This window comes from Cicer arietinum, chromosome 4, assembly GCF_000331145.2.
Source record: "Cicer arietinum cultivar CDC Frontier isolate Library 1 chromosome 4, Cicar.CDCFrontier_v2.0, whole genome shotgun sequence".
In the NCBI taxonomy this organism is placed as follows: Eukaryota; Viridiplantae; Streptophyta; class Magnoliopsida; order Fabales; family Fabaceae; genus Cicer; species Cicer arietinum.
Window position 1 is genome coordinate 31,267,635 of NC_021163.2, and position 18,159 is coordinate 31,285,793.

Sequence of the window (18,159 nt, forward strand, 5' to 3'; positions counted from 1 at the left end):
CATCCCAAAACCGGCTTGTAAAGGGAAAATGCTCAAGCCTTTTAAGCACTGCCTAGGCTATCACTCTAGTTAATTTGGGACTCTCAACAGAAGGTACTAGTATATGTGGAAAAAAAATAGCAGACTCTACAGAAAAAAAAAAAAGATTAATTTAGAAGAGCATAAACAGAATAACCTAAGATGAAGGAGAAGCAAAAAGGCCGACTATTATTTGTCGACAATGTGTCCAAATTCATAAGCAACACCGCAGCTGGCAATGGTTTTGTGTTTCAACTTCTAATAAACACGAGAAAATGATAGAAAACTATTCAACGGTGTATTTGTTAAGACAACCAGAATGGACAGAAGTGTATGTACTTGACTGTGGAAAATGGGATTATCGGAATACAGAAACAGAACTCTAAGATACTAGGCAGTTCTTAGAGGAGCCAACTTCCCTGGTAGCGGTTCCTTCTAATTAACCTCTAAATTTATGCTTATCCCCCTTTCTTCTCACCCTTACATTTAAGTTATCTTATTCCGCTGTCCTCTCTCACCTGCCACATCAGCATTCTGTTATGCTCAGCATGACTATTCTCCATGCTTCTCATCCCGCCCTCATTGTTCATGTGGTCTAATCTACTGCAGCCCTTCCCACCCTTCAACACATCACCTACACCTTAACACCCCAGGGACTATCACCGTCACTCAGAACCGACTTCCACAGACATTTGACAATAAGTCAGATATGGGATGCTAGCCTGGGGGAAATGGTGAGAATTTCTACAATTATCTGTAATGAAACAAAACCTTCAAAGATGCCTCTGCCACGCATTCACTTGGACAGTTAATTCCAGGTAGAAAAATTCTGTATAAGAATAAATATACGAACCTTTTCATTTAACATTTAGATTTTAGATTATCTAGAAGTGCTTCATGACTTAATAGTTAAGCTTCCTTCATGACTGGCCATGCATGATCATGTTCATGATATCATAACAACATTAAAGGAAGCAATGATATGAAAGATTAAATAATAATGGCGTAGTGACATATAGCTAATTTAAGACACACTTGTTTTAATTTGATTTGTCAACATACAAGTTCGTCCAGGGAAACAGCCTTGATTGAATGGTGTGCTTTGAGACCAATCCTCACAACTTTCGGGCAATAAGCTCGGTCATTTTCATCATGGATACCTAAGAACATCCATGAACAATAATAAAAAACTAAATGTACAGGAAACTGTCAAAATAAAGCAAAAATAAATAAATAAACAAGTTAAAAATGGAGATTGAAAAAGAAAAAAAAAAACATTATAAATAAAAATTCAGTCCAGTGTGCTTAGTTCAATGTGCTCATCGGCGCCTGACCCTGAGATGTGGATCATCCAAGGCACATTAGCATGGCGTACTTCTCCTGTTCGAACCGAGGTTTGAAACCAAAACACAATATAATCAATTACAAGGGATAACTACAGGCCACACAACCTGGATGGAAATAACATCCTAATAAAGGCATCCGTGAAATGCATTCAAGGTATTTGCTGTAAAAACAGATTATCAATCCAATTCTGCAAACCTCAGAACTTTAAGCATTACACTTCAATAAAGAATTACTTTCAGTTGACTAATTGTTTAATGATGTGTATATGAACAGTAGCATTGTCAATTCATGCAAGTGAATGTACAATAAAAGCGTAACCTTTTTCCCCAAAAAAATGCATTGAAATAAAACAAGATATTATTTGAGAAGAAACTGAGCTAACTGTGGCTATTGTTGCTTCACATAAAAGACAACAAGAAAGGCAAGTGAAACTTCATACCTCCACCAAGAACCCGCAACACAATCTCATCAAGGGCAGAATTCGATGGGGCACATACTAGAACTCTTACACGATACTTTCGAGTTGCGATTATAGCTTCCGGTTTCTGATAAAACCGATGATTATTAGACATTATTTCCAAAAATCTAGAAATTTAAGTGATGAAAAGTACTTACTAATTCATTTCCAGTAGTTGGGAAAAAACCATCATCACCGTCTTTTGGCATCAGACTATCCCTTGGATTAATTCCATGTAACCATGGAGACGCCAGTTTCCAATGTCTATTTCTACCAAAAGAAAATACAACAGAAAAATTGTAAAAAAAATACCTCCAGCAAGATAAAATATATTTAGTGCAATCTGCTAAACAGAGCTATTATAACTTGATTCTTAAAATGGATATAAATTAAGATGGCAATACAAATTTACAACATTATATCATGAGAACTGACAAAGTAAAATTAATCAAGAAGATGAATACAAGAAGATGAATACAGAGTGAGTGTATCATTTAATCATTTAATAGGAACATATGGTAATATAGAATAACAATAAATGTTGATTAATCAAGAAATTAACCAACTATTATAAGATTATTACTTGTGCAACATCATGTCTTATTTAAAAAAACAAGATGAAAGAGGGAGGCATTATGCTTACATAAGTGTTAGAATATTAGAAAATATCTTATTAATATCTTTTATATTATATTAGAGTATTTTGACTTATTTCTTATGATCAATTTATAATCATATAACTATTTTAGAATATCTCTCATTATTATTATGATTTGTTTCTGATTTAGGAATGAGTCTATGTATCTCTATAAATAGAGAATAATATTGAATCTTTTGTAATCAAGTTAACATAAAACTATCATCAATAATATTCAAGCTCTTATTATTTTCTCTCCTCTTTTTCTCTAGAATCACACAACTTCAAAAATAAGGAATACTAAGAAGGCCATAATCAACTATATCAATACAAAAGCAGACAGCCAAAAGAATATGACTAGTCATTGAAAATTTCTAATACTCTACCAAAATAATGCTGACTTATTAGCTAGAACATGGAACTAGGGATGGGAATAGGCTAGGCCGTCCGACAGGGGCCTATGGCCTGGCCTACTTATGGCCTGGCCTGGCCTGGCCTGGCCTATTTAATAAAAAGACTAGACTCAGGCTATTTTTAAAGCCTATTTATTTAAATAGGTCAGGCTCAGGCTTATAAAGAAGCCTATTAGGCCTGACAGGCCGGCCTATATATATTTAATTATTTATTAATGTTATTTTTTATTATTATATTAATAATATTATTTCCTATTTTAAATTTTATCAATTAGACAATCACTCAGTAGTCACTCCATATTCGATAGCCATTCCATATTTGGTAGTCGTTCTATATTCGGTAGCCATTCAATTAGTCAATAACTCAGTAGTCCTTCCATATTTGTTTGAGAGGTAATAATTGGTACATTTGTTTCAAAAAAAAAATCTATTCTGAAACCAAGAATTATGTTTTAGGGTTTAAAGGATGTTTGTTTCAGATTTTTTTAAAATTATTTTGTTAGAAAAATTATTTTTTGTTTAATATATATAGATATGTACATTGATATTGGTATGTGGAGAGCATTTAAATATTTTAATATGAATAAGGCTTTTAAATAGGCTTCCAGGCCAGGCCAGGCTTTTAAAAAGGCCAGGTCAGGCCGAAAAGAAAGCCTATGATAGGCCGTAGGCCAGGCTTAGGCCTAAAAAATTAATCGTAGGCCAGACTCAGGCCTTGCAAAGCCTGGCCTGGCCTGGCCTATTCCCACCCCTACATGGAACCCAGATACCAGATAGCATGAGATACAAGAACATGAAAGTTCAAAAATTATATGGCATGAAATGATAAATGTAACATCAAATTATCGTAAATCATAATCTTCATTCAGAGGAAAGTGTTAAATACGAAGAAAAGTATTGAGAGACATGTTGAATAATCCGTGTGTTTCAACTACACAACGGAAGTTCTTTATATAGACTATGAGTATTAAACAAACATAATGAAAGGAATACTTACGGCCTATCTAATTTTTTACATTTAATATAATATTTTAACACTCCCCCTCAAGTTGGAGCATATAAATCAAATGCACCCAACTTGTTACATATATAACTAATTATAGGACCTCGCAATGACTTTGTAAAAACATCTGCCAACTGATCATTCGAATTGACAAAGCTAGTGATGATGTCTCCCGATTTGATCTTTTCTCGAACAAAATGACAGTCTATCTCAATATGCTTGGTCCTCTCGTGAAAAACAGGATTTGAGGCAATGTGCAATGCAACTTGATTATCACATATTAGTGTAATTGTGTTGGCCTCTTCAAATTGAAATTCTTTCAGTAATTGTTTCAATCAGATGAGTTCACATGTTACTAGTGCCATAGCCTTATATTCTGCCTCAGCACGGGATCTTGCAACAACATTTTGTTTCTTACTCTTTCAAGATAGTAAAATTCCTCCGACAAGTACACAATACCTAGAAGTGGATCGTCTATCAATGAGTGAGGTTGCTCAATCGGCATCTGAGTAGCCAACTATCTGAGTATGTCCTCTATCTTCATAAATGAGACCTTTTCCAGGTGCACTTTTGATGTATTTAAGAATCTGAATTACAACATCCATATGTTCTTGGCAAGGAGAATTTAAGAACTGGCTTACCACACTGATAGCGAAAGAAATGTCAGGACGTGTAACTATGAGATAGTTTAATTTTCCAATCAATCTCCTATATCTTCCTGAATCTGATAGAGGCTCCCCCTGTTTAGGTAGGAGTTTGACATTTGAATCCATCGGAGTATCAACTGGCTTGGCATTTAATAGACTTATTTCTTCAAGAATGTCCATAGCATATTTTCTTTGAGAAATTACAAGGTCATCCTTAGATTGGGCTACCTCAATACCCAAAAAAAACTGAGTTTACCGAGGTCTTTAGTCTGAAATTGATTTGAAAGATGTTGTTTCAACTGGAGTATTCCTTATTGATCACTACCAGTTATAACAATGTCATCCACATAAACAATAAGATAGATGCACTCTTGGGCTGAGTATTCCTTAACGATAAAATACAGAGTGATCGGCTTCATGAGAATCATACCAAACTCTTGAACTACCGAGTTGAATCTGTCAAACTAAACTCTAGGAAACTGTTTAAGACCATAAAAGGACCTATGTAGCCAACAAACCATGGTGGAAGACTTCCTCCCTGAGCAACAAACTCTGGTGGTTGCTCCATATAAACTTCCTCTTCAAGATCACCGTGCAAAAAGGCATTTTTAATGTCAAGTTGATGGAGAGGTCAATGTCGAATTGCTGCAATGGAGAAAAACAGTCTGAGATGCCATTTTGACAACAGGTGAGAAGGTATCGTTGTAATCCAACCCAAAAATCTGAGTATATATCCTTTGGCTACCAAACGAGTCTTAAATCGATCAATCTTACCATTAAGGCCAACCTTCACAGTGTAATGCAAAGGAGAAAGACGATGATATCACAAATCAATATGATGAGGAGATGGATTACGCGTTGTGTGAATATCCTTACGAAGAGCAATGGGAAGGTCATGCTCAGGTTGCAGGGTTGGATCCGGAGGTGGCGTCGGAGGAAAGTCTGCAATAGGAATAGGAACAGGTACAGCAAATGGTAAGCGACGACGCTGATATGATTGTAGTGGTCGTGGAGGCTGGGGGCTGACTCGACAGGTTCAATAGGAATACGAGTGGATGGAAAAAGGATAACTACCTGAGGAGGTTCAGAATTAATGTTCTGATGGGGCTCAGTAGCTATATGGGTTGATTCAAAATATGGTAGAGACTCGAAAAAGGTAACATAGCTTAATGTAACGTATCAGTGTAGTGTAGGAGAATAACAACGATAGCCCTTTAGGGACCGATGATAATCGAGAAAGACACACTTGAGTGATCGAGCCGTTTGTCCAAACCATGAGATAAATTGTGAACAAAACACGTGGACCCAAAGACACGAGGTGGTAGTGGGTGAAGAGGGGTATGGGAAAAGAGGACCGAATGAGGGATATTGCCATCAATGACAGAAGACGGCATACGATTGATAACGTAGCATGTCGTTAAGACTGCATCCCCCAAAAACGGAATGGAACATTGTCATGGATAAATAAGGCTCGTGTGGTTTCAATGAGATGCCGATATTTGCGTTCGGCTACCCCGTTTTGTTGGGGTGTATGAGGACATGATGTTTGGTGTAAAATACCATTGGAAGCCATAAAATTTTGAAATTGATGGGACAAATATTCCCGACCATTATCACTTCTTAAAGTACGAATAAAAACTCCAAATTGAGTTTTAATTTCTTGATAAAATTGCTCAAAAATGGATAACAATTCAACTCTATTTGTCATTAAAAATAACCACGTACAACGAGAGTAATCTTCAATAAAAGTAACAAAATACTTATATTCTAAAGTAGACACAGGACGAGAGAGACCTCAAACGTCAGAGTGAACTAAAGCAAAGGGAGACGAAACTCTTTTATTGACTCGATCAGGAAAATTATTAAAGGTGTGTTTCCCTAACAGACACGACTCACAATATAAAGTAGACAACTTAGACAAACTAGGCACCAACTTTTGAAGTTTGGTAAGACTTGGGCGTCCTAGCTGAGCATGGATAGTATGAGGGGACTTTGTGGCAGAGCACAACCTTGGAAGACGGAGAAAGGTAATAGAGGCCTTGAGACTCACATCTGACGTCAATCGTCCGTCCCGAACTTCGGTCCTGCAAGGTAACACTATCATTAGTGAAAGTAATAATACAATCATGGGACGGAGTCAATCGACTAACTGAAAGTAAATTAAAAGGACATCCAGGTACATAGAGAACAGATGCGACTGAGATGGAAGGGAGAATTTGGACAGTGCCAATCGAATGTTTTGCTGGTACTCGAAAGAGGATCGATGAGGTAGTAGACATATCCAGAACAGTAACAGACCCCAAAATTTGATCATGAGTTGCAAAGTACTCCTAGGATAGGCCATAGAGTACAAAGAGCATGAAGGTGTTGCGTTGATCCAGCTCCTTCTTTTGTTCAACTGGATTACTTGCAGCAGGAGGGAGAAACTCATTAAAATCATGAAGTGCACTATGAATGGTGCCAATATATAATGAAATAGAGCCATCTATCGTCTTTGGAGTAACGATATTCAACAAGCGGTGACAAACTCCATAGATACATTGAGTGTCGTCAGTATAGAGTGCCTTTGCTCGACTCCAAACCGATTCGCACGTGAGATCTGGAAGAAAAATCGGTTTAACATCTGGATGAAGTGTAGACTTAATGACACTACACAACTGAGCATCTATCTATTTCCATTTTGATGTTTCAGTCACAACCATCTTTTCAGGATTTTGAGTGAGATGGTCCTCGAAACCTTGACTAAGCATCCATAGTTTGATGACGGGAGCCCAACTATCATAAGTTGATCCATTCAATTTTTCGACAGAGAGGAAAGGTGATGTAGTTGGTGAAGATGTTCTTTGTTTCAGACTGAGACATCATGGTTGGTAAAGAGTGCCAGAAAACCGTCTGAACCGGGAAAACAAGTGTTGTTTAAACTTGAACTCGTATATCAGTGACTCGAAACTGAAAACTGAGGGCAAATATGGAATCAGAAAGCCGAGGCGAGTGCCCCTGAAGAAGTGGCGCCGTGAAAGGTTGTCGAACGCGCCGTCACGTGCGGTGGTTGCAAGCGGCACGTGGATCTCATGCGAGTGGAGATGGGCGACGCGTGTGTAGGTGCGTGGATGCTTTGTTGACGATGCGCGTGAAAGAGTGGACCGATCTGGGGTGTACGACGCTGCTAGAGTGGTCGTTCGTCGAAAAAAATCGTCGGAGACAGCGGCGGCAGTGACGGCAGAGCTTTGACGGATTTACAAAAATTGAGGAATCAGCGTATCAAAGGCAGGGAGGGGGAAACCAGAGTTTAGAACACGGTTTGCCGGAGAAAAAAAACATTCATCAGATACAGTGAATCCACATGGTAGTTGACGATTAGGTTGTCTCTCAACAAACTTTAGATACCATGTTAAATACGAAAAAAAGTATTGAGAGACATGTTGAATAACCCGTGTGTTTCAACTACACAACGAAAGTTCTTTATATAGACTATGAGTATTAAACAAACATAATGACAAGAATACTAATAGACATTAATACTTACAGCCTATCTAATTATTTACATTCTAATATAATATTTTAACATAAAGAATCAATCCTTAAACAAGTACCAAATAATCAACCATCTAGCCTTCTACTTTAAGCAATTTTTTATTAAATAACCAACTTAATATTCTAATTCAAATATTTTCATTGGATTGGGGATAATTCTAAATTACATTTAAGCATGTCTTACTTGTCTCTCCTTTATCCTGGGACAACGCAGATATCAAACAAATGATTTAATAAGGCAAAAGACTGAAGACTATGGCCTTAGCTTTAAATTATCCTCCAAGCTTCATATTATGAAATGTAAAGTTGAACCAACTTAAATGTAGAGAAACCAAGAAAAGTCATACTTAATTACAGCTAATTTCTTTGTGCTTATATATACAAAAAAATGCTGGTTTTTTCCTTATTGCATTTCAAATTTGATTCAAAACCATTCGAAATATGAATTACTGGAGAAAAGTGCAGCCACGGAACTAACATAGTAACATATAACACTAGAAGTCTAGAAGCCAGGAGAAACCTAGAATGACAAGAGAAGAACGGTTTGATATCTCATCAATAGAATAAAATATTACTTTAAAAATATCTTAATACGGCTATAAAAAGAACCCTGTCAGAAATTACAATCACAGGAGAAAACCAAAATCCACGAAAGCTAGGTTTTCCTGAGTAAATAAAGCGCAGACATTCTCAAGGAAAAACTTACTTCTCCTCAATTGGTAATTGTTGCCCCTGCTTTTGCTCGTAGGTCCCGTTCCTAAAAAGTAAATAGAAATACATATATATATGACAAACTGAAATATAAGGCAAAAATGTATTTCTATATAGCTAATGTTCTTAAAGGCATGCTTTGTAGAAGAGAAAATTGCTTCCAAATTTCACATCTAAGAAAAACTCTCTTGAAGATAATGTCTTGCTCAAGACAAGATAACAATAGAAGCCACAAGCAGAATTGTTGGTTGTTAAAAACTAACCAAATGCATAAAGATATTATACTTACTTTGAAAGCACTCTCGTTGGAGTTGCGTGTAAAATGGTACTTAGAATCCCAAGTATGGTCTGAGTCTTCCCAGTACCCGGAGGCCCCTGAAATGAGTTGGTTTAACTCAATTATTAATATTTTGAATAGGGCATAACTAACTACACCTTGCAAAATTAAGACAGAAACCTTACAGATATCAAGCAAGGGGATAATACATGTCAGATGGAAATTACAGAACCAAGTACAATATCTAGAAATAGAACCTCGCAATATAATACTACAAATGAATATGATAACCAATGCTCCTATGCTAAAAATAACAAACTCTCACCAAACAACTATTTCCCAAGCTTTGTATGATTAGAAACACAAAATAGCAAACAATAAATTAGATCTCTTACAAAAACTGAACCAGATCATGGACCAGTTCAAGATTCAACCAGTCTAACTGGCCAGTCTGTTTCTTAGAACACTAAAAACCATAAACTTGATCTTTTTGCAGGTCAAACAGTAAATATGCAATAACTTCCCTTTTCCTGAAGCCTTAAAACTCGTTATATTTTCTCCAAAAATCGAGGGGTGGGGTAGTGGCTGCCAGACAGCTGGACATGGACAGCTCTTTGGAATGAAATTTCCCAATTCCCAACAATAACAAACTAGTCTTAACTCTTAAGACAACAATTCAATATAAACTGACATAACATCTTGCATAAAATAAAATGAAAGCACACAAAAGAATTTCATAGAAGAAGCAAGGCACAGAGACAAACCTGTATCAGGACAAAGGCTTTTGATGATAAACCAGCCTGCAACAGGAAATAAAATTTTACTGTGGAATAAATAAATGCACTTATCCCAATCCCTTTGCCATGAATTAGGTTGGTTCATTTTTCAACCAATATGTGAGTATATGGATGAGCTTTAAAATAAAATTAAAAAAAAAATTACTATTTCAAAAGTTGATTTTGAGAAAAGATGTTAAGTTCAAACATTAAAAAGTACTTGAAGACTGCATCCAAACACACAACAGGTTTTTAGTTGGAAAAGAAAAAGTTAAAGTCTATGCTTTTAGCAGTGACAAGTGCAAGTGAAGTTTTGAACATGTACAGAAGAAAAGAAAACGGGTGACAAGAAACATGTACAGGCAAAACTTGAAAAGGATAAAAGAGAAATATAAGTGTATATGAGAATTTATTTACGTTAATACACTTGATCTCATATATCACATATTTTAAGCATAACAACCTTTAATTAAATGTCAAATCCCAACTTGACAATATGTCATCTTAAGTAATTTAGAATATTCTTGTTTATTGTTTCCAAACAACATAGTTACTTACAATGACACAAAGGAACAATCCATTGCTTTGAAAGATACAAAAATAAATAAAAGGATAATTGATAAGACTAAAACCAGTTTGGAAAAAACGTTTTATTCAATTCAACTGCTAAACTAAAAACTTACTGTAATGGCCTCACGTTGATATTGATTGAAACTAATTTCAACATACTCCTTCAGAGGTAATGGGATTTTCCAACCCTCGGCTTCTACACCAAAATTCCCTCCAACAGCATTTAATATTAAATCCTTGAATGGGAGACTGTTTATCATTTGTATAGCCACATACTCACGAGCAATGGTAGATAAATTGCACATCTGCATTTTTATAAGAACCTTTTCTGGTAAGAAAACAATAATTAAAACCTGTAAACATTTTATAAACTAATAACAAAATTTATAAATCAAGGATTAAAGCTCCCTAAATACTAAACAACACACAAGTGGTATCGCTCTATGAAAAATTAAGTCTTCAACATTCTTTATGGACTAGCCAATCAATAAAGTAATCTCAATTGAGTAACAATTGCATTCTTGACCTTTTTATGGACTAGCTAATCAATAAAATAATCTCAATTGCATATATGATTAAACATGATGTATTCAATCTTTTTTATATACTAGCCAATACCCTCACTCCTCCTTCAAAAATACTTGATATGTGTAAAACTACATACATTCAATTGAAATAAATAAAAATGCATGAAATACAATTATTTTCATGTAACTGAAAGGCTGAACCAATGCACATATTGTCAATGGAAGAAACTGGTGAGAATAAAAGAAGGTATTATGAAATTAATACGTTCAGATTATTCTTTTTGTGCTTTTATTGATAGAGCATAAATTAAATATCATAAAATGACAGATGGTTCTACTATTCCAGGTAGACTTAGGAGTGCAATATAAAACAAAACACAATATTGTTCGAATTAGTCACGTGTTATTATTCCTTAGTTGTTCAATATCACTGATTAGGATTAGATTGACCAACCATATCAACTAGCATGCATTTATTGTATTTATTGCAATTCTATCATAATACAGCCCAGTGATCTGTTTACACACAGAGATCACAAATTTCAACATGGTCTGAGAGTAGATTGAAAAAATATGAGTGAATTTCTGTGATTCTAGTATGATCACACCTTCTATTTATAATGATGTTGCAATAATTAGATTCAATGTCTAGGAAGTTGTGTTGACTAGGACTACTAATAATTAGCCTAAGATGATGCACAATCAAAGAATAATAAAAACATACACTGAACTTTAGCACTCTCCCTCAAGCTAAAGTTTATTATGCTTTAAGCTTGCTACATCAAAACATTTTATTACAAAAATTGAAACTAAGTTTGACAACTGATGGACTTGTTTGAGAAGAGAAGGCATCATTAATGATTCATGTTGCTAAAGAGTCACCGCCGGATTGATCATTAGTGGGACTGAGAATAAAACGCGCCACTAATATTATTCATATGCGGGAATAGAGTTACCACTGGATTGATCGTCGATGCGACTAAAAGGCGCCACTAATATGATTCATATGTGGGAATAGAGTCACCACCGGATTGATTGTCGTTTGGAATAAAAGGACTGTCCGAGCAAATGGTACATTGTCACAGCAGCGGCCCAATCTGCGTAATTGGCAAAACCGACCAATTTTTCGCAAGGAATGAGCAAAAGAGTTGTGAAACTAAAAGCGCAAGAAAAAGCAGCAACAGATACAGTGCCGAAAGATTGAGGAAAAATCACCAAAAGATGGTTAACACCTCGAAATGTGGCAGAGGGGCTCCTGATGTGGTCAGCGCTCGAAAACAGCAGCCGAAGAAAACTGCACGCGCGGATCTTGTGGCGGCGCGTGGGGTCCACACGCAGAGAAGGTGGAGGCGCGTTGGTGGCTGTTGGCGACGGGAAAAGCACCGTCATGCTTGCCGGAGGATTGTGTGGTGGTTTTTGGCAGTGAGTCCCACTGGAAAAGGTGCAGATGGTGTTGGCACAGCAGTAACATTGTAAATAAGCACAGAACTACGGAAAAAATGTTGGTTATGACGCAGCTGAAAGATGCAGAGAAGACAGCGGAATGGCCGCCGGAGCTGACGATGATGGACGACTGTTTGTGGTAAAAAATTAAAAGATTGAAAAGAGGTGCTACCGGCAGCAAATATCGCCACCGGCAGCGGTAGTGAAGCACAAAGACAAGTTACATAATCAAAAGTTGCTCTAATACTATGAAAAAATACGAGTAAATTTATGTGTGATTCTTGTGTGATCCCACCTTCTATTTATAATGATATTGCAATAATTACATTCAATATCTAGGAAGTTGTGTTGACTAAGACTACTAACAATTAGTCTAGGATGTTGCACAATCAAAGAATAATAAAAACATACACTAAATTGTAACGGTTATGATATGTGACCGGTGGGGTTCACCACTGCCAGCTGCCACCAAAAGAGTTTATCGACAAGTTCCCATGCTTTCCAGCACTTCTGCATATTTCCATGAGCCTCCATAATAATGTCTCCTGTTAATGACGTGTCTTGACCATTTCCGACTTCCAGTGCCAGGCGAAGCACTTTCGGGCTACGTTATCCGCCGAAACCTCCACTGTTCAACCTGTCATGTTCCGTGCATGGCGCTGGGCTAAGCCATATTTCAGGCAATTGTTACTTGTGCCAGAAGAACCTGCCTTCATTTGGCTAATATGTGACTCAAGTACAACTCTTCAGTGGTTACAGTCCAGGTATTTAGGTTACAGCCTTGTTCTGCATTTATCTTCTCCGTCTTGGTACTGGTCTTGCACATGTTAGTTCTGTTTTTGGTTTGTCATGCCTTGTTTTTAAAATGGATATATTGTGGTGACTTCTCTCCCCATTGACAATCATTCTGGGGGTGACTCTTCTCCCACATATGAATCATGTTAGTGGTGTTTTCTCTTCCTAATTAACGATCATTGCCAATGGGTATTGGTGATTTATGCTGGTTATGACTCATACTAGCCAAGCAGTAGTCAGTCGCAGTCTCAAGTTTTGTGGGAAAATGCATTGTTTTCTTGTAACAGTCTCAGTAAGTTTTAGCTTTCAGGAGGAGTGTTAGAATCAGTCGCCTGTTATTATTCCTTAGCTACTCAATCATATCAACTAGCATATAATATATTTATTCGGATCCTATCATAAACACATCCCAGTGAGATATATAATTTAAAGTTCAAATATAAATATATTACAAATTTCACCCGACATTATACAAAATTATCAATATCATTATTTACAATAATGCAATGCATGCAAAAAAAACGGTTTATTAAAACAAATTAACACATCAAATAAATTTGGCAGAAATAAATTTTGAGGGGCATTCAAATTCATAGTTGACAAGCAACCCAAAATATTTCTGTTAGACCACTTGTCATTAATAAGTATCATAGGAGAACAAGGCAGGTTTGGCCAGTTTCTTAAATTAAACTAGGTAGTTATGTTTGTGTGTTGACAGTTCATGTATGTTTTTGTGTTAACAGTTATTTGTTTGAACGATTGTAATAAATAGGGAAGTGATGGGACAAGAGAGGGGGTGGTTATTTGGATTAAGAATATGGACTGAGAAGCCCAGCTCTCAAATCTTGGAAGGGAACATCCTTGTAACTTTATTATCCTTGTCTTTCTAGAGTTTCCTTTATGTAAAGGTGTGTGATTGCAATAATAAACTATGTCCTTTGTTTTGAGACCATTCTGCAGAGAAATTATTCTATGTTTTTATTCTAATATACGATAAATATAAATACCACTTCTAACACTTTCTTTGGGATAGTTTTTATGCAAAGCCCTAGGAAAAAAATCTAGGTAAGATGCTTTTCTTTAATAAACTCTAAGAGATTACAAATATAATATTTCATCCCGTTGGCAAGAATATAATACAAGATACAGCAAGTTACCTTCACAAAATACAATTCTCTCCCTGTTTTACATATATGAGAACACATATTTAACAGCCTTGTGCAAGGTTGCACATTATCTGTATTAAAATGTGAGAATTCTCCAGCTAGATAGAGTTTAACTCCAAGAAGTCTTTCTTCTGAAAACCTCCGCACGCTTTCCACCAAAGCAAAGGCATACGCATTACTTTTGCCATCCAGCAACTTCCCAGTATTGAGAATTGACAAGTAAAAAGGGAAAACATGTCAGTTTGAGTGGGTGAATAACTCAAACAATCTAAGGGAGAACAATGCAGAAATAAGATACATAGGAGCACAAAATTTAATACAAGTACATCATAGTAGCAGGACCTGCAAAATCAAAAGACACACAATCTTCGACCTTTAGTACCTTTTCTTTATTTATCAGTAACAGATCATTCTGTGATATTGATTCTCCCTCTTCTATTTTACAAGGAAATTCTAGAAGATGAAAGTCATCTGACTTGCTGTAACTCTGTACAGCCCCTAACTTCCATTCAGTCGCTGCAATCAACAAAATACAAAAACAGCTCTTCAGCCTTGAGGTATAAGGGACTCTATTGGCCGAAATTCAATCTTTAAAACAAAAAAGCAATGCAATACCCATTCTTTAATTTTTAAAAAGAAAATCACAACTTAGACAAAGCTATACTTTGGATAAACTTTTCCATATGTACCAACATGAAAGAAAAAAGAAGTTGAAATGGTTTTGAAAATAACCATGAGTATTCCAACTACTAGCTTCTCTCTCTCATAAGTACGAAATTAACTTATGCATCTCAATTTTTTCAGAAACTAGCTCATTCAACTTTTCCATAAACATTTATAACCTTATAATGGCTTGTCAAAGAGCCATAAATTGAAACCTTATTTTCAGTTGAAAAACATTTATAAGCTAGAAGCCAAGAAGCTAGCTTATTGAAGATTCATGACTAAAATATATATTTGGTTGGTTACTAACTTATGTAAAAGTTGGTATAAATTTATAGTTGCATCATATGGAGAAGTTAGAAAAATGTCAAGTTCAACTTATGCAAAAATTATTAGTTTACAAAACTAGCAATCATCATAGTATAATCATTTCAAATTTTCTTTTCCTATAAAGCTTGTTGAAATTTTATTTATATCGACTAATTGCCTTACTTGCCTTGAGAGAGAAAGCAAAGACCTCTAAGACAAAGAGCCTATTTGAATTGACTTATTTGAACTTATCTATTGACAAAAGCATGTCAAACTATTTGAAAGAACTAATGGAAACAACTTATTACATATTCATAAATTGTTTACAGCTTATTTCCAGAAACTCTCTAAAATAGCTTATGAAAACAGCTTCACATCAGATTCATTCCCAAGCTAATCCACCTTCACTTCAAGCCTTATTCCTTCTCCCACTTCATCTATCTAATAAATGAGTCTTGGTCTTTTGCTATAAGCACTTAAATAAGTGGCTTATCCGCCAAAGTCATGAACAATAATACTACTACTACTATTGAAATAGTTATTTTTTCAACTGTGGAAGTTAGTAATTAGCATTGTTTGTATTTTATTGATAGTGGGGATCAAACCAGCGACCTCCTTATCACTTCACTCATTAACTGCCCCACCCCAGCCACCAAACCAACCTTATATCTCCTACTATTATTAAAATACTAAGCACTAAAAGAAGAAGAAAAAAAATGCGAAAACAAATATGAAATTGTTGAAATAAAAAATACCACCTTCTTCTTCTTTCCCTTGGATAATCTGTGATTTGGCTTCTTCAAAAATAAGTGGCTCATAAGTGGAAATATAATCATCAACATCTTTGTATTGATTCTTGACCTTAACGAGTTTCGAGGATGATCCATTAGCCTTCCCATTGTTTCTCTGTTTCTGCAAACACCAAATATCAAAGATGAATTTCAAAATTGAAAAAACCTAGAAATAATAAATAGAGAGAGAGAGAGGAATGAATTGCCTCGGATTCCTTGAGAAGATGAATGTAATTCCAACTAAGAATAATCCGGTAGAAACGTTTGATTACAGAGTCTTGTTGGAGACTTTCTTTATCCAACGCCATAAGAAAATGAGGGATAGGAAACTACTGGACAAGAGAATGGAGAAAATGACGAGGGATTGGGTGTCGTTGAGGTGGTAGAATGAAATGACGTGGGAGTGTGTGTCGTTAAGGAAGTGCCAACGAGTGATAAGTTTGAAGGGTAACAGGTGGAGCGCTTGTAACAACGATATGGAACCGGCGGCAGCGTAAGGGCTGGACGCCGGCAACTGTAAGTACAGACGGTAGAAGGATGGCCCGAACAAAAAGGGTTTAGTATTGGATGATGTAGTTTATTTTATTTTCCAATTTTAATTTTAATTTTAATAATACAATTTTCAATTTTGTTTCACGAATTTTCAAAAAAACAAAAATAATGATACAATCTTCTAGCGAATCTACAAAAAAAAAGTATTAACTCCTAGTAATTCTAAAATGTCCACTGTTTGATAACGGATTTTATCATATTAATGTGTAATTTATTTACTATCTAAAAAATTACTAATCTTTCTTTAACATATTATACCTTCAGTTTAAATGTAAATTTTGGGTACAAATTTCTATATCATTTCATTTATAAATAAAAAAAATATTAATTTCATAATAATTTCTAAAATGTTCATCACTTAATAATTAATTTTAGATAATTAATATGTAATTAATTAATTGCATTAAGAAAAATATTAACAAGTATCACAAGATAGTTGTTAATTAATGGTCTAACTGTAGAAATTTTTCATTAAAACTGTGTTGAAAACTGTATATTTAAAATTTGAAATGTTCAAATTTTTCTCTTTTCAAACAAAATTACTGTTTTCGACTTTTAACAAGTACCTTTATCACACTCTTACATTAATTACAAATATCTTATTAATGTTTGATTGATTCTCAACTAAAAAAAACTTAAGTTTGAGAGACTCCTAATTTTGGTTATATTGAGAACCAACCCTCTTTAAACTTCTCAAATAATTAGTCGTATGTCTCCTACTTTTTAAACTATTTTTCAATATTTCTCTCCTAAAATATATTATTACTTTTCCTCTCTCACTTCTCACGAGACATACTAACACAAGCAAACTCAACTCCCAACGTATTCCCTTCTTGCAGACATCATTCAAAGCAACGATCCCCACCACCACCGGTGAGAAAACTTTCATGTTCTTTATTTGATTTTATACTTCATTCAAGGTTACTTTTTTCCTATGAAACTAATAACATTTTTTCGGGGTCGCCTTTTTTTCCTAGGTGTTTCTTCTTCCTTTCCATCCTTTTAGTTGCAAGGTAAAGTTCTAGTACGATTTTCCACTCTTCTCCTATTAACAATCTTGCATGCAACAAATTTGTAGCTCAAGTTCTTCATAAAACATGTACATTATTAGATGAGTTTTAGTTCATCTGTTTTTATTTAGGCTTTTATGTTATAAATTTCTCATTTCTTCATGTTTCGAATTTTTACTACTTTAATCAACATACCACGTATAGTTAACCATCAAAATCGTAACAATATCTTCATTTATGCACAAATCTTTTGTTAGGGATTTTTGGTTGATGACTTAAGGTCATTTTCCACCCACATACGGTAGTTGAACTTTCTTTTTTACAAATTTAGTTACAATTTAACAACATATTTTATTTTTAAAAGTCTAGTTTATTCTTAGTTTAACCCTCATTTTTCTTAACTCAGTCATATAATAGAGAAAAATGGAAGAAGAATAAAACGAAACATTATTATTCTTATTATTATTATTATTATTATTATTATTATTATTATTATTATTATTATTATTTGTA

At 35.0% G+C, this 18,159-nt stretch overlaps 1 protein-coding gene and 1 long non-coding RNA gene across 2 annotated transcripts in view; one reads left to right on the forward strand and one right to left on the reverse strand.

Moving 5' to 3' along the window:
- LOC101515084 (probable helicase MAGATAMA 3) overlaps positions 1 to 16,650 on the reverse strand; it is a 30,686-nt gene extending 14,036 nt beyond the window's left edge. The window contains exons 1-11 of the mRNA XM_004513593.4: positions 16,291 to 16,650; positions 16,052 to 16,205; positions 14,704 to 14,837; positions 14,313 to 14,516; positions 10,504 to 10,695; positions 9,809 to 9,844; positions 9,057 to 9,142; positions 8,763 to 8,813; positions 1,981 to 2,092; positions 1,805 to 1,910; positions 1,081 to 1,178 (exon numbers count right to left, since the gene is read on the reverse strand). Coding sequence (XP_004513650.1) covers positions 1,081 to 1,178; positions 1,805 to 1,910; positions 1,981 to 2,092; positions 8,763 to 8,813; positions 9,057 to 9,142; positions 9,809 to 9,844; positions 10,504 to 10,695; positions 14,313 to 14,516; positions 14,704 to 14,837; positions 16,052 to 16,205; positions 16,291 to 16,392 — 1,275 coding nt within the window. The 5' untranslated portion in view covers positions 16,393 to 16,650. The remainder of the gene's footprint in view (positions 1 to 1,080; positions 1,179 to 1,804; positions 1,911 to 1,980; positions 2,093 to 8,762; positions 8,814 to 9,056; positions 9,143 to 9,808; positions 9,845 to 10,503; positions 10,696 to 14,312; positions 14,517 to 14,703; positions 14,838 to 16,051; positions 16,206 to 16,290) is intronic.
- Positions 16,651 to 17,379: 729 nt separating this feature from the next.
- LOC113784056 (uncharacterized) overlaps positions 17,380 to 18,159 on the forward strand; it is an 18,933-nt gene continuing 18,153 nt past the window's right edge. Inside the window, exons 1-2 of the long non-coding RNA XR_003470083.2 lie at positions 17,380 to 17,509; positions 17,614 to 17,649. This is a non-coding gene — a long non-coding RNA (uncharacterized lncRNA). The remainder of the gene's footprint in view (positions 17,510 to 17,613; positions 17,650 to 18,159) is intronic.